Source organism: Bactrocera dorsalis, chromosome 1, assembly GCF_023373825.1.
Source record: "Bactrocera dorsalis isolate Fly_Bdor chromosome 1, ASM2337382v1, whole genome shotgun sequence".
In the NCBI taxonomy this organism is placed as follows: domain Eukaryota; kingdom Metazoa; phylum Arthropoda; class Insecta; order Diptera; family Tephritidae; genus Bactrocera; species Bactrocera dorsalis.
The window spans coordinates 15,870,045-15,895,906 of record NC_064303.1 but is presented as its reverse complement, the minus strand read 5'-3'; the positions used below and the strand labels follow the sequence as shown (position 1 = coordinate 15,895,906).

The window sequence follows — 25,862 nt, the reverse complement described above, 5'->3', positions numbered from 1 at the left end:
GCGATACACAAAGAGATTAAGAGTTGAAGACCTGACAAATTTAGTAGAAGCAGAAGATTTGAATTAAATGATGAAGGTTGTCGACATTTAGAGACGTCTTAGAACAAAAAAAAAAAAAGTATTTAAAAAATTAATTAAAAAAATTAATTAAAAAAAAAATTAATTAAAGAAATTACTTGAAAAAATTGAAAAAAAAAAAATTAAGAAAAAAATTAAAAAAAAAAATAATTAAAAAAATATTTTAAAAAATTAATTAAAAAAATTATTTAAAAAAAATTAATTAAAGAAATAACTTGAAAAAATTAAGAAAAAAATTGAAAAAAAATTGAAAAAAAATTAAGAAAAAAATTTAAAAAAAATATTAATTAAAAAAATTAATTTAAAAAATTTATTGAAAAAATTAAGAAAAAAATTAAAAAATTAATTAAAAAAAACTGAAATTAAAAATTTCAAAAATTATTTATTTTTCTGTCGATACTCAACCTTCAATCTAATATCTTTGCTAAGTATCTCTCTGTTTTCTTATCATATGTTGTGAATGACTACTTGTACTTTTACTTTACCGTTATGTGATCATATCAGTTTACTTCTATATGGCTTTCCAACTTCACTTTCGCTTTTTATATAAGACCAATTTTCTAATAATTTTTTTCTTGATGGGAATTTTCCGGCAAACTCATTCGTCATAGCAACATCAACAGTTGTAGGATTCATTAGTTTGTAAATTTTATCATCTTGAATAAAGCAACTTTTATTATTGTAAAAAAAATTACCAAAAGGTAGTTATTAACAAAAGTAAAAAATATTGTTAAACCCGAGGCTATATTTGCACTGTGCAGGAGAGAAATAAGCTGTTGAAAAGTAATAGGCTAAGTTTAGGCATGAAAACCGAAGACGATGAACGCAGTAGACTGGCTAATCGAATTGCTTCCCTATTCAACGTATTCTCCAGATTGGGCCACTAGTGACTTATTCCTTTTCTCAGATCTAGAAATAAAGCTTGCTGGGAAGAATGATGAGGTGAACGCCGAAACCGAGGACTATTTTTAAGCAAAGGACAAACCGTACTACAAAACCTACAAAACTTGTATCGAAATGTTTAAGCGTCATTATAACCAGTGTATCACCCCTTAAGAGAACTTTCTGAAATAAAAGGAACGATTTTTGCCAAAAAATTGTATTTGACTATGGTACGCCGGTGACTTTTTAATTGAACTATTACGAGGTTTGACATTTAAGTAATGAGACTCATTTCTTTTTCTTTTTCCGGCATTCCTCCCCTCTCCATTGATATATGTACCATCGCTCTCGCTTGTTTAGTTCGCCTGCTGCGTCAAGTTGAGTAGACGTGTGTTTGTATTGCTCGTCACGAAAATGGAAAAAGGAAATCAAGAGCAACGCGTCGCGATAAAATTTTGCGCAGATTGGGCGAAACAGCTTCGGAAATGTACGCTAAAATTGTAAGAGTGTATCGTGATAGTGCTCTTAGTCGTGCCAAAGCTCATAATGGTTGTCTCCTCGCGCCCCCCGCCCGAAAAAAACTCGCATGAGCAAGTCGAAGGTGAAAACGATGATTATTGCCTTTTTTGATAGCCCTGGAATCGTCCACAAAGAATTCGTTCCACCGGGGAAAACTGTGAATCGAGTCTACTATTGCCAAGTACTTGAATTGCAAAAACGAGTCAACAGGGTGCGCCCAGACATCGTTCGTAACTGGATCCTTCATCACGACAACGCGCCATGCCACACCGCCCTCAGCGTGTCCCAGTATTTCGCCTCTAAAGGGATCGCCGTGTTGCAACAGCCGCCTTATTCGCCCGACAAATCACCCTGTGACTTTTGTTTGTTTCCTAAAACAAAATCGGTGGTCCAAGGAATCCATTTTCAGTCGATTACGGATATCTAGGCGGCCGTGATGAGGGTACTCGCGAACATTCCAGTCGAAGCGTTCCAAAAATGTTACGAAGCATGGAAAACGCGCTGGAATCGCTCTATAGCTGCCCAAGGGGACTGCTTCGAAGGAGATGGCAAATGTGATTTAATATTTTCTAATATAAAGCGATATAATGTGAGTAAATGTTATACGTGAGTGATATTATTTAAAGTCATTTTATGTAGTGAAGATTAATGTGATATCAAATCCTGGGAAACCAACTCATCTGCTGAAGTCAGATGTTTTCAAGATGAATATGGTTTCTATTACACTCAGTATAACTTTATGCCAAAGCATTTTCAGGTTTATAAGGGGATCATATGTATCAAATGATCACACTACTACCTCACAAATATGACTTTTTGACTACTAAATATATTTTTAAGAAAAGCATGAATGGTTTAGAATGCAACAAATTCAATAATAATATTTAAGCTATTTTATATTATTATATATTGCTTAAATATAATGCTATAAAACATGCTTCAACTTCCTTTGGCAATTATTATGTGATAAAATACTTTGGTTTTGTGGCACTTTCAACACACAACAATGCAAGCGCGCTTTGAGGATAAGGTTCTTGTCGTCATTTTCCCCAATCGAAACAATTTTCTTCCTTCAAATATGCTACACGCTCCCACTTCTCGTCTCAAGAAACCATTTGACGTGACACTCAAATATTTTTCTTAAATTCTTTATTACTTCTTTTTAATTCCCATGTAATGCTTTGGTCGACTGCGTGCTAACAAGTGCTTCGTGTGCGTGCTGCAGATTTTTATCACAACAGCTACTGCCCTTTTCGACACTTTCCACAAGTGGCACTGCTTGCCACATCCACTCCTGCCACTCCATTTTTCAATTGTTTGACCAAAATAGATTTATTTACATTTTGATTCATACGAAATTATGCTTTGAGGGCATAGCGACGGTATTTCCTCAGTTGCTCTCTCTCTCTCACTCTTTCTCGCCCGCACTCATTTGTGCGCTTTCTACTATGCTTTCATCTCCTTTTTATGCTATTGTAGTATTTTCCTTTTTTGTTGTACTTTTTTGAATTTCAGGCCACCCTTCGAAAAAGTGGCCCACCGGCACTTGACGTACATTTTATATATAATATATATGTGTGTGTGTCTCTCGCTCTCTTTTTATATTATACTTGTAGTTATATCACAATAGGGTCGTTAGCACTTTCATTATTGTTGCTGTATTTGTGAGTGGATATTTCCAACATGACACACACAAGTGCTTATATTTTTGTTTCCGTTATTTTAGTTGTTATTTTTGTTGTTGTTGTTTTTGCTGTTTTTGTATTTCGTTATGCCTGCAGCTCAACTGTCCACTTAAATTTTATTTGCCAGCATTTTTGCTAGTCGCCATGAATGCCAGTTTGCTGGTCGGCGATTTTTATGGCGCAGTAATTGTGTGTACAAAAGTGAAGTGGCACTTAAAATGACACCAAATAAAAACTAGTAATGCCAAATAAATGTAATCAAAGCGCCTTTATTGGCTTACGCGTTTACTGCTGTATTTTGTGTTAGTATTTGTTGGCGATTTTGTCAAGTGGCATTGAATTTATTTCCGATATTCAATTTCCTATTTATTATTTAAAATTTCAAGCATACTTTTTGGCGTGTAGAGCTTTTCTATTTGTACCAGGTAATCCGATACCCGCTTTATCTGCTTTTGATAATAATTTTAAATTTTTTTTGCAATTTTGGGCAAACTTGAGGGAGCTTTTCATTTATTTCGAATTAGTAGCGTTTTTAAGCAAATTTTTGTGTATATAAAAAGTGAAGCATACTTTTCGGCACAAAGCTACTTTCCCAGCAGATTTTAGTAGCATTTTTGGTCCACATTTTTTTATATGTAGAAAGTGTAGCATACTTTTCGGCTTGAAATATATTTTTTTGCCATTTTAGAAACAATATCAAAACATGCAAAAGCCGAAAACCCCATAATTTAGTTAATATTTTTTGCTTTAAAATATTCAATGTTCAAGCTTAAATCAACTTTTTTCTACAAACATTTTTTGGTTATTATTTTTACACTTTTTTCTTCTAAATAATTATCTCTGTTTAAATTCTATAATTTTTATATTTTTTTTTATTATTATTTTTTTTTTATTCCTTACTATTAAATTCCCCAATCTCTCACTAAATTTTCATTAAATAAATTATGAAACATTTACTAAAATTTTGGAGTAACTCGCTGCACGCTCTGGCTCAAATTCTAGAAACTTCGTCATAACATTTAATGCACAAGCATTTTGCTTTGGCCCTCACCACAAACTGCATAATTAATTGCGGAAAATATTTTATGTCTGCTTACTATGCCAAAAGTGAAAAATAAACCATAAGCGTTGGAAATTTATATGCCAAGAGAATTTTTTGCATTTCCATAAAGTAGTATAAGATAAAAAAATAATAAAGGGGAGCAATGAGAGGAGTGAATAGAGAATAATTTTAAAGATAAAAATAAAGATAAAGATAAAAGTAGAGATAGAGAGAAAATAAAGATAAAGATAGAGATAGAAATAGAGATAGAGATAGAGATAGAGATAGAGATAGAGATAAAGATAAAGATAAAGATAAAGATAAAGATAAAGATAAAGATAAAGATAAAGATAAAGATAAAGATAAAGATAAAGATAAAGATAAAGATAAAGATAAAGATAAAGATAAAGATAAAGATAAAGATAAAGATAAAGATAAAGATAAAGATAAAGATAAAGATAAAGATAGAGATAGAGATAGAGATAGAGATAGAGATAGAGATAGAGATAGAGATAGAGATAGAGATAGAGATAGAGATAGAGATAGAGATAGAGATAGAGATAGAGATAGAGATAGAGATAGAGATAGAGATAGAAATAGAAATAGAAACAGAGATAGAGATTGATTCAGATTGAAATGGAGATTCAGGTTGACAGTGAGAGTGATAGTGATAGTGAAATTGAAAATGAGAATTAGAACGAGATTGAATGTGAAATTGAAATTAAGAGTGAAATTGAGATTGAGTTTGAGATTCAGATTCAGATTGACATGGAGATTGACAGTGAGAATGAAAATGAGATTGAGATTGAGATAGATTGGATTTAGATTAAGATTGAGATTGAGAGGGAGAGACCAAGATTGAAATGGAGATTGGGGTTGGAATTGAGATAGAGACTAAGATTGAGAATGAGATTCAGATTGAGATGGAGATTGAAATTGAGATTGAAATTGAGATTGGGATTGAGATTCTGATTGGGGTTCAGATTGAAATGGAGTTTAAGAGTGTGACTGATCTTGATATTGAGATTGAGGTTCAAATTGTGTTTGAAATTGAGAGTTTCTTATCGAGGTGATAGAGAGATAAAAGGTACTTAAATGAGAAACAAAGAAATTTATATAAAAATTATAAGATTTAAGACGAGTTTGTATATGATTAAAAATGGGGAAGATTATCTAATTATATAACTATTTTGTGTACCTTTTACCTAAGAAACCGTTACTAACTTAAGAAACTTTTCAAATATCACCTATATATTAACCGATTAGAGTCTTATCTATCAAGCTTCCCTACTTGTCAACAAATAAACCATCTGCAAACATATACACACACACAACACTGTCAAGTTGACAATCTGTCATTTTGGTTGTTGACCGTAATAATTTAATTTAAAATGCCCCAGCTTATATGTATGTACATTTACATCAGCGTTGCTGCCAAATTACTGCAAAAGCAACATGGCACTGTAACAGCCAACATGTTTATACTGCATATCCTTGCTCAACTCGGCGCAATTTCATTGATGACAGTTCAATGTGCTCGATCTGATTACCAGTGTGCTACGACAGCGTTGCTACGACCACTTGACCACTTTTAATACGATATGACAATGCTGGCAATCCATTGCTTACTGACAAATATAGCTTCCGTTTCCGTTGTTATTACTGTTATGCTATCGCTCGTGCTTTAGTGTTGCGTTCAAGTTTCACTACGCTGGCGTATAGCTTGCGCTAATGCGTTTTGCTGTTGTTGTTATTGTTTGAAAATTCGCTGTTGTTGTTATTGTTATTGTATGAAGTTTTGCTGTTGTTGTTATTGTATGAAGTTTTGCTGTTGTTGTTTTTGTTATACTATTGTTGTTTTTGTTGTTTGTTATTCGATTTTGGTTTTGTTGTTATGCGATTTTGCGCCACATCATGGTGTTCTATCATTTCCCTCCATTGTGCCATACTTATTGCTGTTGCTGTTGTTGTTGTTACTGACATTTCTGTTATTGGTGTTTAGATTTAATGCAATAATAAATCATTGAAAATCCATTTGTATTGTCAGCGCCACAAATAGATTTTTGTTGTATGACCCTAACGGCACGGGCTGACGGAGCACAGCCATACAAACATATATACATATGTTTATAAATGTATATGTTTATGTACGTTGTCCGTTTCTCATCACTCACACCATCAAAAGCCAGTGAAAATCGAACTGAAGCTAAGTATGCAACTTAACAGCTCTCTGCGTCAGTTATCAGTTCAGCTGCTCGCCACCTCTCATCACCGCTGTAAATCCCATGCCAGCTGTCATTGCACTTGTTATTGCCTGGCGTCATTTGCCACATTGTCCGTTTGCCACACGTTTCTGTATTGCTTAGTGTTTGTCTGTGTGTCTGTGTATACATATGTATGCCTTTTATACTGTTTTTCAACACACTTATCCCCTCTTCAGTTTACTGCATGTGCCACAGATTTATATAATTCAATTTTGGTTTCATGTTTTTCTAGTGAATATCATGGAAAATTTGTAAAAAAAAAAAAATATAAAAAATGTTGCTTAATGGAAGTTGTATGTTGCTTGGCTGCTTAGCGGATAAGGGATAGAGTAGCTGACAAGTTAAATTTCCCACTGCTCACTTTTCGATTTTTGTTTCGATATTTTCTAAACAAAATTCCATTTGACTTGGTGTGGGGGTTAAGTGGTTTAATGGGGTCAAATGTGGGTTAATGCTGCATGCTACTATTTCAAAAGTTTGATTGTCGTCTTCGGTTTTCATTTTCATTTCCAATAATGTAAGCCAAACGTGTAATTGCACTCAAGTGCTCCTGTGCATTTAGTTTCGCACCTTTGTTTAACTGTGCTACTTGAAAATGTTCGCGGAGTGCTTGAAAAGGATAAGGTGAAGCTTAATGTGTTATAATACATATGCTTGAAAGTAGGTATACTACTATGAGCAAAAAATAGAGAGACTTTGTTCAAAATTCTTAATTTATACCTCAAAATATATGTATGTATGTATGTCGTCGGCCTCAAAGTAATCCCTCTTGGCCTAAATGCATTTGTGTCAACGTTTTTGCCAATCCTCGAAACAGTTGTTAAGTTCAATTTCCAATAGCCTTCACTGCCTTCAAGATTTACTCAAAACCTTGACTTCTGACCTGCTTTGACGTGGTTTTTTCGGCTTCGAATTACCTTTGCCACAGTATTTGACCATTTTATCGTATCTTTCCGGGTCGTATACATAATCCAAGTCTCATCGCAAGTTATAATACATTTCATGACAACCTGGTAGTCGGAAAGCATTGTTTACAGACATTGATGCGACTCTTTCCAAAAAAAATTACTTATCTTGGCACCAATCGTGGTTTCATATACCCAAATGATCTTTCAAACTGGTTTTCACTGATCCTTCCAACGATGCCAGTAAGATCCCTGACTATTAAACAGCGATTCTCAAACATCATTCCTTTATTTTATTGACGTGTTGATCAAAAGTTGTTTTGCTCGATCAATATACCAAAGGATTAGGAAAGAATATCTGCTTTGAGCTTGTTGCTTCATTCAAAGTTTGCTGAGTACACTTTGTTTTTCAAATAATTCCATAAAAAGTAGTCAAAATGAGCCAATAAGAATATATAATTGCAAGTCAGCGCATCTCTTTTTGTTATGTGATATCTAGTTTTTTTGCATAAACTTAATAGCTGGAGTCACAGAAATGTGGCACATTATGCCGACTTTCCAATCAATATCGCACACATATGTATTTGTTTGATTTCTATCGATTGCCTATTTTTGCAAATATTATATGATCCTGAATACGGTTATGGCAGACGCTCTTCAGATAGAGACATTTGAAGTAGGTTACCTTTTATATTTCGCAATTTGGCCACCCTAGTGTTGTATTCTGGCAACTCATAACTTTATCGTTAAGTTTCACATTTTTGTTATTACTCAGGCCGTTTTGACGGCCGCTTATTTTGTTGTTTAGAGTAACTTTAAATATTCATCTCGATCAAAAAATGACAATAAATCGCTAAGATTTTCGCGCGAATATATTTAACAATTTTCGACGTGGATTAACTCAGCAAAATGGCATCGCCTTACTTAATTCATTTTTTGGCGATTAAGCTCAATCAAGGACCAATGTTTATCGATGGTATGGTGAATTCAATGAAGTCGTAGATCACTTTAAGACAAAATTCCTAAAGGTCGTCATGTTGTCTAGTTGTTCTTCTGGAATTTATTTATGCTGCAAACATACAAACTACTATTGCTAAATCCTCATGCGACCTATCGTGTGATAGAAACAACCATAGACATTAAAGGGACCAGCATACATTCATAGAGCATGGACATTTGATTATAAAACAAAAAAATGTTCACTTTGGTTCCCGCACAATTTGTCGACCGCCCAAATTAATGTCGTGTCGATTAGTCGAGAGAAATGTTAAAAAAATAACCGCGCCTCGAAACACGTTGATCACATTCTTGACAGGTGACGAATCGTGGATTTATGCATATGTGATCAAAAGTAAAGATCAGTCAACTCTATGGATGTTCCAAGATAAGCCGAATCCGACTAAAGTTATTCGCACACGAAGCACTTCCAAGCAAATGGTTGCATAGTTTTTGGAACAACTGGATATACCGCAAACATACCACTAAAACAACGCATAACAATAAACTCTGTGTGGTACACAATCATTTGTTCGTCAATTCTCTTTCAATAAATCAGGAAAACCAACTACCGATGGCGGATCACTCTTTACCACGGCAATGCGAGCTCACATACATCGACTGAAACAATTATTATTCAGACACAGCGGTATAAGGCACATCCTTTTGCTGCTGACAAAAGCAGCTTTAAAAGCGACGAAGAGTTAGTGTAGTTTGTGTCGATCCTCTATTCACAGGTATTTTCTACGAATTGGCGCATAGAAATATCTGATCAGTTTATGATTCTCCAAACCTGAAGCCTTATTGATGAGGACCAATCACTTTGTTGACAATGGGCTTTAGTCTTTCACACAATACGCTCGATAGAACCATATGTGCGATGCTAAGGAGGCTTAGCACACAGTAATTGACGCAGATTGTGGAGTCTCCCTCCTTTTTGTGGATTGGGCAGAGCACATTTAAATTCTAATCGTCGGGCATGCCTTCGTCCGAGCATATTCTACAAAGAAGCTGATGCATGCTCCTTATCAGCAGCCGTGTTTGAATAGCTCGGCCGACAATCCATCGACCCGCGCCACTTTGTTGTTCTTCAGACGGGTGATTGCTATTCGAACTTTTTCATGGTCGGGCAATAGAACGTCTGCTCCATCATCATCTATTGGGGAATCGGATTCGCCTTCTCCTGGCGTCGTACGTTCACTGCCATTCAGCAGGCTGGAGAAGTGTTCTCTCCATAATTTCGGTATTCTCTGGGTATCAGTCACTAGATCACCTCAGGGGCTCTACAAGAGTATGCTCCGGACTTGAAACCTTCTTTTAATCGCCGCATCTTTTCGTGGAAATTGACATCGGCTTGCATTGAATTAACTAAAGCCAACATTGCTTTGTTGTCAGTTCAGTGGAAATATAATTCTGAGTCGACGTAGTTTTCTTCTCTGAGAACTACTACATTTTTGTAATTTTTACTGCTGATGTTGCCTGACGTTAGCTGCGGAACTGCATTTTTTGGGCTAAAAGATATCTGTGGTAAACTGTTAGCACCAAAATCAGTAAAGAATCCGCTGGAAAAAAACTATTATTATAATAAAAATTAGTAACAATATCATTTAAAATTAGTTACATTCAAGTAAATATATTAAAAATTATATTTTCTGTACCACATAAAATTTCTTATAATGATTTCCGCTACCTTAAATAAACTTATTTGTAAATAAAATAGCAAAATAACTGTAAGTTTCCCTTTGCCATAGTTACAGCCATACAATCAACATGACAACCAAGATTTCCTGCGAATCTCAGCCTTGTTGCGAGAAAGGATTGCGCACTTTGTTGTCAAGCAACAACATGCCTACATATCATATATACACCGCTCATATTTCTGCTAACTCCAGATAGCTGCACTGCTCAGGATTTCCCCCACCTACCCTTCTAACAAGCAGGCGAAAACGCGAGTGCATATTTGTTGCCGGAAAAGCAGAGTTGATGCGAGGCTTCGCGACGCGCTGTAATCATGCCGACAATTTGCGCAGCAACCATAACAACAAATAGTGCAGCACTCAGAATTGCCAATTCCACTTAAAAAAAAGCTATACACACATACATACTTACATACAAGCACATAGCAGGAGTACAAATAGGATATTTGTAAACGCTGTCGACTCGCATTACATTCATCTTCATTGCGAGCTTCAAATTCTATTTTTGTCGCTGGCAGCTTTTCACTATTCCCTTGTTAGTTGCTGCTACTCGAGTTGTTGTTGTTGTTGCGAGGCTCAAGCTCGCATTTACTTTTCCTTAATGCTCATAGCAACATATTCTTGTTCGCAACTAGATTCGTAGTAAGCACTATACTTAGCAACGCCGCGCTGTGCCATACTCTGCTCTGCTACGCTATGCGTTTGTTGCGCTATGCAGCTAGTCGCGCTTGACGTTACAATAATGCTGAATGCGAGATTAAATTTCAAATTGCATGAATATTGCATTAATGCGCAAGGAAAATCGCATGGAAACGGTATGTACGTGCTCTTAGCGTGTAAACGCTTGCTTGCTAGCGTAGGGATGCCGAAAATGGCTGACGCTGTTTACCACATCCTTGCTGCTGCTCTCTGGCGCATAGCATACTTTTTATGTCTGCACATTTTCACTGCCCACTGTCTGTTAGCCTTATACGCGAAATACTCAATTTCAATTCTGCCTTCATTATACTCTAAGCATAGTCTAATGCATGGGCGCAGCTCAAACTGTGTTAGGTGGCAACGCCATTTTGATGTGTGACAAAAATTGAAATTGAGCATTATTACAGTTATAAATGAGTATTTGTGTAAGTTTCATACAGATCTCAAGAGACGGTGCAATATTAAATTTTATTTTTTTCTATTTTTTAGTTTACTCAATAGTACGGTGGATTATGAAAAATCATGAATACATATGAGATTATTTTTATTAGAAAATATTGAAATGCTCAATTTGGTTGTTGGAAAAATTCTTAGATATATTTAACACGGAGCTTAATTTTTTCATTATTCTTCTGTAACCTCTGAACTTCTCTCTGTAAACAAATAAAATTGTATGTAAAAATAAAAACCAAGTGTCCGCTCATTCGACCCATAAAAACTCCCGGAACGGACGGAATCATTTCAGCAATGCTACAGAATACGCTCTGTCTATCCGTAACATGGCTAAAAGAGATTTTTAGGGGATGCATGAGGTTCAGCTATGTGCCACACTCATGGAGAGAGATAGTTTTCATAGCAAAGGCTGGTAGAAACAACACAACCTACTCAAAAGAGTTCAGACCTATAAGCTTAACTTCATTCCTGCTGACAGGTGGACAGGAGTACAGAAATCCACCTACAGGAAGCCAATGGAAAGGGTTCAGAGACTTGTTGCGGAGTGCAAAACAGGAGCTATAAGAAAAACTTCAACGGCGGTTCTTTAACTAGTACCAAACTTGCCACTTATAGACAAAATCGGCGGTAAGACTACTGGCTGCAGGAGAATTTACATATAGAACCTTCGGTGATAGCTTGGTGAGTTGGCAAACACCGACTTCATGGTCCCACTTTTTAACTGAGAAAGAAGGTTCAAAGTAAACATAGAAAAAGATGTCTGGTACGAAGGTATATTGGCTTCGCGCAACACTCTAAACATGAAGACAGATGGCTCGAAAATGGACGATGGAGTTGGTACGAGAATATACTGTCCAATAATTGGCATGAGGCAACCTTTTAAGTTGCCGGACCACTGCAGTATATTTCAAGCTGTGGTCTTTGCTGTTGCGAAAGCCGCGAAGCTGGCCTCTAATACATCTGCAGGCATTGGCAATTCCGAAGTCAACATCTACGTAGGCGCCAAGCAGCAATCAACGCAGTAGCTTCGTATCACATATCGTTAAGAAGTGTCTTGGGAATCAGGGCAGCAGTGGAAACTGTTGCCAGAAACAAGCAACTTCACTTCTTCCAAGTACCAGACCACAAAGGCATCGAGAGCAATGAAATAGTGGACGAGATTGCCAAGAATGGTATACGGCTAACATCCGAAAACGTGATCAACATGGATGCAAAACACTGTAGTCATGTGCTAAACGGAATCGGAATTACACGAAATTCCTATTGGCACTCGATAGAAGAGACTGTCAGAACATGATGAAAATACTAATTGGTCACTGTCTGGTGGCCACACATGCCCGCAGGTTGGGGCTGACAGATAGAGAAAATTGCAGATATGTCTATCGATAATTTTAGGTCTAGCAACTGAACTACTTTTAGAACCGTAAGGAACCGAAATGGCCTGAAATCAATGGAAAAGATCAAAAAGTGTGGAAAATGGGTGGCACATGAATAGAAGGTAAGACAAATGGAAAATCGACAAAATACCTGCGAAATTTTGCATCAAAGATACGAAGGAATTAATTGGAAAACAAAATAAAGGGTTACAGCAACATTCCTTAAAGCAAAAATAATAATTTATCCACTAAGAAAGAAGCATAATACTATTACGCATGCGTCCGAAGACATATTAGCGCAGTGTTGCACCACAAATGCTGCACATTTGTCTAAGAATTTGGTATGACAATTCAGTGGAGAGTGTCGGTTGGCGAATCTCAGACAGTTTTGTGTTTGCTTGTTTCAGTATTAGTTAAGAGCATGTCAAAATGAACAACAGTAAATGGAAAATATGCCATATTTTTCTTCGATAAAGGCGTAACAACTAGCCAGACGGCCAAAAATGTGAATAATGTGAATAGTGCTGATACTCTAATTACTACTTCTATTCCTGAAATTTTTTTGTCAGAGCTACACTGCTCTCTGGAAGACCAATTTTCCAGCATATCGATAAAAATAATGCAAATCTTTATGAGACGTCATCTTCTATGAGCCACTTTTCTACGATTGAACTCTTAAATCGGACATGTACTGTCAACGTTGCGATCGTCTGAAGAAGATTAAGGATTGAACGCCCAAAAGTGCGCAGCTTTGGCATTTGCATTCTTTAAATTTTTTGAAATACTACCGGAAATCTGTGGTTGGATTTATTTTTACTAAACCTTATATAACATACTTATGTATATAAATAGTATGGAGATATTTATTTATACACATATTTAAATCCACGCATAGCTATGTATGTATGCCATCGCTTACTTGCGTCGCATTACCATAAGAAAAAAACCCTAACAACCAACTTTTACCGTTAGCGTTCACGCTTAACCACTTAACAAGGCTCAGCATGCATAGCTATGAGGGAAATGTCACCACTGACAGGCACATTCATACCACCCTAGAAGTTTGTTGGTGTATGTGTTGTTGGCGGCAACAGCTGCAGTCTGACGTCTACGGTGACAACAGCGCTGCAGCTCATTTACATTTTCCAATTAAATCCTTCAGTGTTGTCAGCGTGTTGTCTGCTCGTCTGCTCTTTTTATTATTATTTTGTTCCTCACTGTCACTGACACTGACTCGACTGTGTGTCGGCACAATTGTGCTGCTTGAGTATGGATGTGCTTACAAAAACACTCATTTAAAATGCAAGTACCATGTTGTCAAGTGTGTGTACGTTGCATACGTATAACTCAACAACAACAACATCGAAAATTTTTTGTTATTAAAACGATCTATTATACGCATTTATAGGCAGTGATGTAAATAGCGTGAAGCTTGAACAAAAAGCTGTGTATTATGGAAGTAAGAGTAGAACCGGGTTAATGTGGACCAGTTTTAAACTAGTTACTTATGTTACCAATATAGTAAAGAGCTTTATTAATTTGCCAAACACATATTTTTGTCACAAAAGCTGAACTAGTTCAATATGGACCAGTGTAAGACTAGTTACATTTCTTACCAATTGGATTGTATGACTACGCAACCAACAGAACCTTTTTACTAACGTTTTTTACTAACTAGAAAAAAAATGTACCAATTCCTCACTAGTACTTTTTTCTACAATGGAACCAGTTTTAGACTAGTTACTTATGTAACCAGTATAGTAAGTAGCTTTAGTAATTTGTCAAACGTGTATTTTGGCCGTAAAATTTGAACAAGTTCGATGAGGTCCAGTGTCAGACTAGTTACATGTGTAACCAAATGATTTGTATGAGTAGTGAGCCATCTAAATAACTTTACTTCCGTTCTTTACCAACTAGAAAATAGTTGTTTATGCCCTTATTGCACTAATTCCTCACTAGTACAATTTTCTACAATGCCACACCAGTGCGTATGAAATATGCTTTACCAATTAATCTACACATTTTTGTATGAGCCAGTTTGTGGCTGTTTTCATATGCACGCACTTTCTTGCCGCGGCAGTGTGTCTGGCGTGAAATTAAAATTTTGCCGCGCAACGCAACCCAACCACAACACAAGCGAACTAAACAACAGCGGCGAGGTAGATTGGCAAATAAGCAAGCCACTGCTGTATACCACACGGCTTAACAGCATACTTGTGGAGGCGGTGTGGGGAAAAACATAAATTTTGTCACAAAAATTAAAATGCGCAACAAAGCCGCACATACCAATGCATAGTAACACATAGCGACACTTGTTTGTATATATCCACTCTCACAAAAAAATTGATTTTTTGCAATAGCAGCAGTAGCTAACAGCAACAGCGACGAGCAAAAAAATTCTGCGAAAAAGCAAAATCCTTCACTTGACAGTTTGTTGTTATGAAAAGTGGTTGTTTTAGTACATGAGTTGCTTTTTGGCTGAGCGCTCTAATACATATGTGTTTATGGAAGCTGTTGCATGCCGGCAGACTTATGTAATACGTTGTTTTCTTAAATAAATGATTGAATTGTTGCCGTTTTGGTTTTTTTTAATATTTTAAGACAAATCTGATATAGCACCATATTACAGTAAAATTCTGTTAAATTTAGATCTAGATATTTTCTTTTGCCATGGTTTCGGACTAGTTTCTTAATGCTGTGACTCTAATTCAGAAAGGGCCATTAATAGTCAAGTTTTTCATATAATTGAAAAACACTTTTATGTTGTCCTTTTCGTTGACTTTTTCTATAATTTGGAGTTCTTTTAGTCCCAAGCGCTGCTCAGATCGATAAGTCGAAAGAAAAACTTGTTAAACTTTAAAACCAAAAAGGGGTTTTTTTTTGCCAAACTAAAAAAGAAAACCAATTCTACTGTATATAGTAAATGTTAAATAAAACTTAAAGAAAATAATTATTTATTTACCATATTTTTTTCTGCCAAAAATCTTTTTAAAATATTTTTCTGACAGAAAAACAATTTTTCCATATAATTATAACTAATTATTTAATAAAAAGTAAAAGTAATAAAATAATTTATTGTTTTTTTCAAAAATGAGAAAGAAAGACAATTATAAAGGGCAAAAATATTTTTTTTGTCGAATCAAATTTAAAAAATTGATTACTTAATTTTCATAATTTTTCTATGCCAAAATTTTCTCAAAATAATTTGTCATAATTTGTTTATGCTTAAAATCTTCAAAAATATTTTATAAAAACTATATCTAATTTTATATATTGAACTTTTTTTTGGTTTTACCCAAATACTCACAAATATATACAAAAAAAACATATATTTATTGTAAAAACATTCAAATAAATATTTTTGTAAAAAAAAATTAAAAGCTTTAAATTTAAAAGCCTTCGTAATTTTTTTTAATCTGACTTAAATTTTTTTTAAGGTTTGATTTTATTATTTATAAATTTGTTTTGAATACAAAAATGTAGGAAATAATGTACAATAAAATTTTAACAAAAAAATATTTACGTAATTTTATTTTTAGATAATTTTTTTAAACTAAATATTCATCAATATGTACAATATTTTCAAAGGAAAAACATTCAAATAAATATTTTTCTAAAAAACAAACTAAAAGCTTTAAAAAAATATTAGTAATTTTTTTGTTAATGATTTAATTTTTTAATTTTTGATATTGTAAATTTTATTTTTATATTTTTAATAATATAATAATAACTTTTTTAAACAAAAAAAAATTTAATAAAATTATAATTTACAATAAAAATAATAAAAAAAAAAATATTTTTTAAATATATTTTTTCATGAAGATTATTGCATTTCAGTTTTGAAATTTTTATTATTTTAACTATTTATAATTTTTTTTTTTTCATTAAAAAAAAATATAATAAAATCACAATTTACAAAAAAAATTAAAAAAAAAACAACTAATAAAAATTTTAACAAATTTTTTTTTTCATTAATTTTTAAAACTTTTAACAAAAAAAATGCTTGTTGATTTATTTTAAAAAATGTGAACAAACTTTTTTTTGCATTTATTTTTGCGCTTATATTATCACAAAGATAATTAAAATATTATAATTTTTTCTTCATAGTTATCACATTATATTCAGTTTTGAAAGCTGAATATGTATAAAATATAAAAATTAAAAATACTCACAATTCCTTTAGGCCTTGTTAAAGAGTTTATAAATTTTTTTGTACATATGTATATATGCACATTTTAGATGCATTTTCATTTCCATGCCCTCCGCTTATGCAAATTAAAAAAGTCCAACAAAGTTTTGGTTAAACCAACGCAGCTGGACTTTAGCAGCTACCAACGTTGATATTTTAAAGCGGAATGCATAAATGTAAAAGTGAATTAAAAAGTTTCCTTGGCCAAAAGTAAACTAAAAACGGTGCAAAAAGCATTATTACATAAATATGCATATGGGAAAAAAATTCCTTTCATATGCAAAAGCGCATAAAACAAGAAGGCTTGGGGTGAGAAACAACGACGGCAACGGCTATGACAATTACCTCCGTTTGCTGTTGAAAGTTTTTTGCGCGCTGCGCCAGCACACAGACAAAGGCGATTACCGCTACAAACGCGCGCATATGTTAGCGCACAAAGGTTGAACAAAAGACGGGGAAGGAAGTGTGTGTGTGTATGTAGGATAGTGGTGACGTGTATGCAGGTTGGTAGTGGTGTGTAATATGCAGGCGAGTGCGGGTGTGAGTGCAGTAAAATGCCGCTATTATGCAAGCGTAAAATTCATTTAATTACCCCCGGCCGCTGCGTCGCGCCAAAGTCATAAGCGAAGGCAACGAGTATTTGCTGTTCCCTTTCTCGCTTCTGTTGTATTTGTACCCTTTTATACCCTGAACAGTTTGCCATGGAGTTTTTAATACGTAGTAACAGAGACTCCATAAATGTATATCCAAACAAATTTTTCAAATCGGACCAGTATAGTTTATAGCTGTAGTGCAAACTGAACGATCAGAGTATTGTTCTTGTAGGGAAAATTTTTTTATTGTAGGAGATATCTTAACCAAATTTTGCATGCAGTATTTCCTAAAAGAGTGCTATAATCCTTGAATAAATTTTTCAGATCGGATGACTATAACATACAGCTGCCATACAAACTGTCCGTTGAAAAACAAGTTCTTGTATGGAGGACATTTTCATTTGAAGAGATATCTTCACGAAATTTTTTCCTAAAATATCTCGCAATGCAACGCTATAATGCCTGAATAAATTTTTTAGATCGGATGACTTTAACATATAGCTGCCATACAAACTGACCGTTCAAAGTCCAAATCTTGTATGAAAAACTTTTTTATTTGTCGAGATATCTTCACGAAATTTCGTATAAACTATTTTCCAAGATAACGCTATAGCCTACGAATAAATTGTTCAGATTGGACCACTATAGCATAGAGCTGCCATATAGACCGAACGCTCAAAATTAAGTTCTTGTATGGAAAACTTTTTTATTTGTCAAGATATCTCCTCAAAATTTTGCATAAAACATTTTCCAAAGCAACGCTTTAACTCATGGAAAAAATGTACAGATCGGACCAATATAACATATTTCTGCCATATAAACCAACCCATCAAAATCATGTACTTGTATGAAATTATTTTATTTGTGAAAGGTATTCTATCTTCGTTGCAACCGAACCTTAAGTTTTTTCTTGTTTTAATTTTGCTTTGTGGCATATTTTTACAGTTGCATATTTGTTGGCTTTTCATCTCTTTTCTTGCGCGCGAAACAAAGAGTCTTAATGGCAACGCGGCTTTTAGCGTTGCGGCGCCGCTTTACTCGATGAATGTGAGCATAAAAAGTCTATGAATATTTGTGTATATACGTACGAGTATGTGTGCTTGAGAGCATTTGCTTTAATGCATTCACTTTTGCGGATCTTTGCAGCTCATATTTTAAGTCCACATAGCTTAACCAACAATAATTTAGCATAAAGTATTTTATCATAAAATATTATACATACTAATTTATAAAAAATATATTTTATTCTAAATATCATTATTACTCGCGCTTATGCCTTACTCATTCTTCTCTTCTACTTTCATTTATTCTTATAGGTGATAAAACGCCACCCGGCTTTCCGGTAATAACTCAGGGTCCCAGCACACGTGTCATCGAAGTCGGTCATACAGCGGTTATGCAATGCAAAGCCATTGGTAATCCAACGCCCGCAATTTACTGGATTAAGAATCAGACAAAGGTCGATATGAGCAATCCGCGCTACTCGATAAAAGATGGTGAGTACCGAAATATGTAAGACGTTCTAGTAGGGGTCGATTATAAGCGTGCACCAACATGCCGTTATGAAATGCATATTTTTACTGGCAATAAATGCACTTGTATGGGTTAGCGCATTCAGCATGCGTTAAAACCGCTGTCACTCCTCAGCGCCTGCTTTTATATCACATTTGGGTTTACTACATACTACATATGCATCATATTTTATGGCGCTCTTACAGCGCATATGGTAATAGCATATTTCTGGGCGCATATGCATGACAGCTGCTATTATGTTACTTTTTGTGTTGATTCTTAACGGTTTTATACTTTTTACCCAGCCTTTCTGTGCTGTAATTAAATGGTGGCTAGTTAAAATGTTGTAAAATTTTACTGGGAAAGGGTTAAAATGTTATAAGTGCTTGAATTACACCTGAAGTAATAAAAGAATGGTGGTGATGGAGTGAGAGTAAGTTACTTCACTTCATGTCGCTATTAGTCAGCATTTGGTGGAAACTCGAAAACTAATGACTAAATTGTAGTAAAAATATGTTTATTTGGATAGCTAGACTGTTGGCAAGCACTAAGCTTGAAATAACTTACAAATGCTGGCTCTTGAACTTTTAAAAAAGCTGCCTCGCAGTAGTTGTTATTCGCACTTAACTGTATTTAAGGTCAAAAACTCATGTTTTAAAGGAAAACATTTTTTTAATATTTTTAACATATTTTTTAATTCTTCAAAATAATTTAAAGCTATGAATTTTTGGCAAATAATTCATTTAATGGGCTACATGGGTTTCCTCGGGTAAAAACTAGCCTTTTTCATTTTTTTTTTTTTCATATGAAAATTCAAATATTTTATTAAAATAATTTATTGTTACAAACATATACTATTAACAAAAAAATTCAGGAACTTTTGAAAAAAAAAATATTTTAAAATCGGCTATTGGGACGCTATTTCCGGTGAACCTCGGAAAAAAGGTGCGCCCGTGTTGGCAGGATATTCCTTATATAATCATCTAAACGGAAAAAATACGGCTTTAGGTAAAACCTTAACTTAAAAGTTGGACCTAAAAGAAATAACTTATGTAAACCTTTTGAATTTTTGTATTTTTGATTAAAATTTCCTTCTGCATTATAGATTTTATTGCTTTCACACAAGCCCTCAAACCATTCAGACATTGATGTTCAGCTTCGATTTATATTGACAGTTCGGACAAATTATTGTTTTTGTACTCGCGAACTTCGCCAGGCCATATTCCACAACTTTGATCATTTGCGCTCAAAAAGATGCAAATCTGACAGACAATCATAGATGTGATCACAGATGTGCGGCCAGGAAATTTGCCTTGCTTTGCATCGTTTTTTCTTTTTGCCTTGTGCAAAATGTTGCTGGAAACCAAAGGCTCTTCAACGAGAGGGGGCATTAGTTAACTGCTGTGCCACGCCTTCTAACACATGCTACTGGTACATTTTTGTGCCAGTTTTAATCCTCTGTTAATGGTAATGAACAGGTGTCATGCCTTTACAGGAGACTCCCCACCAAACTATTACAGCAGCTGGTTTGTGACTTGAATAAATATATTATAATGAAAAACAAGAAAAACTGTTAACTTTTATTGCACCGAAGTTGTAATAGCTTTCACAAATACAAAGGTTTCTTTACAGGAGCTTTGATCGGTCTTTTTGTATAGCAATTACAGGGTTTTCCAATAAGAGTGATATGATTTCTTAAAGAAAAACACTGTTAAGGAAATTCAAATGTTTTTTTTTAATATGAAGTACAATCAATACAATTAAATTCTAAAATATAACATCATTCAATCGGCCTCCATGTCTACTTTTGAAGGAACGAATTCGTTGTATCCAGTTTTCGACTACTTTTTCCACTAAAGCAAGTAGTATATCATGAATAGCATGTTCAGTATTGATTTCTAAAACTTAAACAGAGTCTAGTTTATTGCTAAAGGCTACTGACTTCAAATAACCCTATAAAAAGTAGTCGAATGATGTTAAATCACAAATACTTGATCGCCATTCAATATCACAATTTCTTGAAATAATCCCCAAACTTTTTCGCAACAAATCGTAGCACGTACCCTCTCCTGTTGAACAGATGTTGTCAAAATCAACTTCTTGCAATTGCGGACATAAAAATGTGGTTATCGTCGATCAATGCCGCTCTTCATTGCCAATAACAGTGTCTTCATTTCGAAAGCAGTCCGGTCCGATGATTCACCCAGACCAAAAACCACACTAAACTGTCGATTTTGGTAAAAGTAATGGTTGTTAATGAATAATTTGTGTATTTTCTTCGCGCCAGAATCAACAGTTGTGTTTATTTACCGCACCGAACCCAACCCATTTGAGAATTTTTCATCATGGAGGCTGAATTTATCAATCGTTGTGCCAAAGATACCTTCTTCGCCCACCCTGACTTCAAAGTCACCAAGCACGGTTTTGACATCGAGGCAGGGCAGCTATCATAGGTGCGCTCATAGAAGACATCTTTGATGACGACGTCCTTCTCTTTCATCGAACCGTGATGCGAATTGTGGCTAGACGTTCATCTAGAAAGATGAATGCAAGGATTCGGCGATGGAGTCTCTCTTCCAGTACGAAGCCCAAACCGAATTTCCGCTCTTCCGCAATTCTACTTTAAAAATTTTTGATAAAACCTAAAATATTTACAATTGAAACCCATAACACATTTCTTAATTTTCCACAAACCTTTTTTTATCCAAGTTGGCAACCTCCACCACCCACAAATTAGCATAAACCAAAATACAGCAAGAAAAAAGGTTTTTACGCTGCTTATTTTGTCTAACAAGCAGCTTACAAGGAAGAGTTAAAAATTGATTTTCATTACTCGCAATCAAAACATGAAATTTAATTATGGAAATCATAAAGTTTGTTTTTACAGCGTTAATCCAATTACATCTTTGAGCTGCAATTACGGACATTGCTCATTAAGCGAAACATTGTCGCTAACACTTGTAGGCAATTTGCCTTATTATACAACTTATTTTTAAAACTTATTATTACTTGGTCACTTTCTCACTTACTTACTTGCTTATTTTCCCACTTTCGTACTAACAAATGCAGCAAATGAGCTTTAGATGTCTAAAAGCACAAGTTGCTTCGATTACTTAGTCACTTACGCATTCCATCTTACCCCTAAATGCGCGCTCTGCATATCGAACTATGCAAAGTTTTTAATTTCATCCTTTCATGCACCACTCAACACTTGATACTCTTATTGCTGCTGTCCGTTATGCAAACAAAAAAGATGCTGTTTCTCTTCTCCTTTATATATATTCCCCGATTAATCTTTACCTCCTCAGCATCATCATAGCAACACTGTGCCATGAAGTGTCAACGCACAACTCCTTGGTGTGTAGTAAATCATAAATTGCATGCTGGTTGACACCCCCTTAACCCCCTAGCGTCCTGTGAATTTATATTCTTCAAACTCTTCAAGTTACTTACCTCGTCTTCGCAATTTTGTTGTCTACTTTTAGTTGCACATATTTTCTTCGTAAGCATAATATTTTGACAGACGAGATGTTAAAGAGTTGTTGGCGCAGGTAACAGTTAGCTACGTTCTCTACCTTTACCGTTTACCTGCTCATACATTTGCTATTCACCCACTCTTAGAGTCCACTCTTGCTAGTTAATTATTTGCGGATTAAAGCTGTCTGCGCACAAAGCTGCACTAAGCGCATGACAAGTTGGCTAGTTAGCTAAAAGATTTTGTTGTACTTTGCAGGTGAAATCTGCTGAAAAGTATAATTTTATTTACCTTTCTGTAACTGCTTTTGCGAAAAGTATGTTCGTATTCACTGACTGATTTACAAAGAGACGAAGCTTGTTTTGATATTGCTGCATATTTTTAGGGGCCGTATGCTATTCTGAGTGATTTATATGGAAAAGCTAAACCTTTCTCCATTATGTTTGCATATTTTGAGGCGCTGTATGAAATTTGGTTAGAGTAAGCGGTGAAGAATGAATAAATCCAATGTTTGATACTCTATTTTGATGCGAACGGTGAGATAGTGAAGAACTTATAACACGATCTAAAACAAAATTTAATTGTGGCACAAAATCTGTCAGCCATTTACCAATAAATACGATATATATTGAAAAATTCTTACATAGTTTTAACATTTTATTTTTTACTTTTAAGCCATTTCAAGAATGCCAAATACACTTTAGCCTACTTTTAGGGGAATTTTTTTAAGAATGCATCGAAATACTTACTTTTATAGTGCTAACTATTACGCTATTGGTTCAGAAATCTAAAGGCATACATGGTTTATTTCCGTACTGAAATTTCAAACCATTTTTTCCAAGACGTTGCCTACATCTAGGCGAATTGTTGATTTTTTGCAGTATTCACTTCTAAAAAGCTAACAACTTTGTACTCATCGTTAATAGATTCCATTATTTGTGTGGTTTATTTCTTTGTTGAAATTTCGGGACATTTTATACCAAAAAGTTGTCTACGTTTCAGCACCTAATTAATTTTTTGGGGTATTCACTTGTGAAGTGTAAATTAATATGCCCTTATCGTTAATAAATTCCATTATATATATGGCTTATTGCTTTGTTGAAGTTTCGGTACATTTACACCAAAACGTTGCCTACATCTAGGCACGTTATTGATTTTTGATGTATTCACTTGTGAAATGTTAACTATTTTACACTTATCGTAAATTAATCTCACTTTATGCGTGTATGATTTACTTTTCGGATGAAATTTCACCACATTTTATGCCAAACATTACCTACATCTAGGCGTATTTTTGATTTTTTGCTGTATTCACATGTGAAAAGTTAACTATTTTGCACTTATCGTTAATAAATCCTATAATATATATTATTTATTTCTATGTTAAATTTTCAGACCATTTTATACCAAAACATAGCCTACATCTAGACGCATTGTTGATTTGTTGCATTATCCACGACTAAAATATAACATATTTTGCACATATCATTAATAAATCACATTATACATATATATGGTTTATTTCTTTCTTGAAATTTCGGCACATTTTATCTCAAACATTGCCTACATTTAGGCACATTGTCGAATGATTGCCGTGTTCACTCACCAAATTATACCCCTACAAGTCGCATTTTAAACCAATTTTTTTATCCAAAAAAACACAAACTCACCGCTTATTGCAATACAAAAAAAATTAATATTCAAATTACTTCCTTCGCGTGGGTATACACACCTGTACGCGCTCACAATTAAAGCCATAAAACCATAATTTAATTACAAACACCACTTTTGTCCTCATATTTAGCAAAAAATTTACATTTTTTTAGCTCAAGCACTTTGCTTACATTCCAACCGTTCCAGGGCAGTACGCCACCAACAGAAGTTCAATACCGACACGCAAATATTTTAGGGCGCCCAATTTTTGTCTGCTTTGTGGCGCCATTAGCAATTGCTCTGGGTCCCACAGCGGCCATATTGACTCCACCCAATCATGTTGTATTAATTAACCAAACCAGCTACTCTTTGACTCGGCAAATATGCCTTGCCTTCACTTGCTGGCAACGAATTTTTTCACAATGCTCCTTTCTTGGTTGTTGTGTTTATAATTTGCCCCTGAATGTATATTAATACACATGTACACTACAAGTATTATACAACAGCCGTGGCAACCAGCACATAGAAATCGTAAATTTTTCGCATGCCAGTGTTATGGTCATAATCTTAACGGACCAACAAAATACCGTAAAGGGCTAATTGAATAAAAAGCATGACAGGAATTTTTAATGAAATTCACCCATTAAGTGTTTATATACATACATATATATGCGCATATTTTCATGCTGTGTATGTACGTGGTGGTGAAATTTTGTTTGGCCTATTTTACGGCAGCTTGCCATTAAGCAACACAAATATTGGCCAGCTGAGACTCTACTTCAAATATTTCTCGCTATACTTATATACACATCACTACTGTGGTTGTATTGACTTGTTAGCCTTGCCTTAATTTATTATGCATTCATCGCATACTATGAAAAAGGTTAGCATACTCATGGGCGCGCATAACGTAAAACTTTGACCTTTTAGCAGCTAGTTAAAAAATTTTAACCGGAAAAGAGTTGTCGTATAACTGAATTAATTGTATATATAGCAGCTTTCTAATTAGTTTAAAATATTCGATACTTATTGTTGTATTCCGGATAATTATAAGTAAATGATAGAGTCAGTGAAATGAAAAGAGATGTGAACTTCTCTCTGCATAGTTAGCATAGTAAAGGGTGATTTTTTAAGAGCTTGATAACTTTTTTTAAAAAAAAAAACGCATAAAATTTGCAAAATCTCATCGGTTCTTTATTTGAAACGTTAGATTGGTTCATGACATTTACTTTTTGAAGATAATTTCATTTAAATGTTGACCGCGGCTGCGTCTTAGGTGGTCCATTCGGAAAGTCCAATTTTGGGCAACTTTTTCGAGCATTTCGGCCGGAATAGCCCGAATTTCTTCGGAAATGTTGTCTTCCAAAGCTGGAATAGTTGCTGGCTTATTTCTGTAGACTTTAGACTTGACGTAGCCCCACAAAAAATAGTCTAAAGGCGTTAAATCGCATGATCTTGGTGGCCAACTTACGGGTCCATTTCTTGAGATGAATTGTTGTCCGAAGTTTTCCCTCAAAATGGCCATAGAATCGCGAGCTGTGTGGCATGTAGCGCCATCTTGTTGAAACCACATGTCAACCAAGTTCAGTTCTTCCATTTTTAGCAACAAAAAGTTTGTTAGCATCGAACGATAGCGATCGCCATTCACCGTAACGTTGCGTCCAACAGCATCTTTGAAAAAATACGGTCCAATGATTCCACCAGCGTACAAACCACACCAAACAGTGCATTTTTCGGGATGCATGGGCAGTTCTTGAACGGCTTCTGGTTGCTCTTCACCCCAAATGCGGCAATTTTGCTTATTTACGTAGCCATTCAACCAGAAATGAGCCTCATCGCTGAAC

The 25,862-nt window shown here is 34.7% G+C and overlaps 1 protein-coding gene across 9 annotated transcripts in view; it reads left to right on the top strand.

Moving 5' to 3' along the window:
• LOC105229710 (tyrosine-protein phosphatase Lar) overlaps positions 1-25,862 on the top strand; it is a 907,083-nt gene that overhangs the window by 728,355 nt on the left and 152,866 nt on the right. For all 9 annotated transcript variants that reach the window (XM_049458860.1, XM_049458872.1, XM_049458887.1 and 6 more), the window contains one exon: positions 18,695-18,874. In XM_049458860.1, the coding sequence (XP_049314817.1) occupies positions 18,695-18,874 (180 nt within the window). The remainder of the gene's footprint in view (positions 1-18,694; positions 18,875-25,862) is intronic.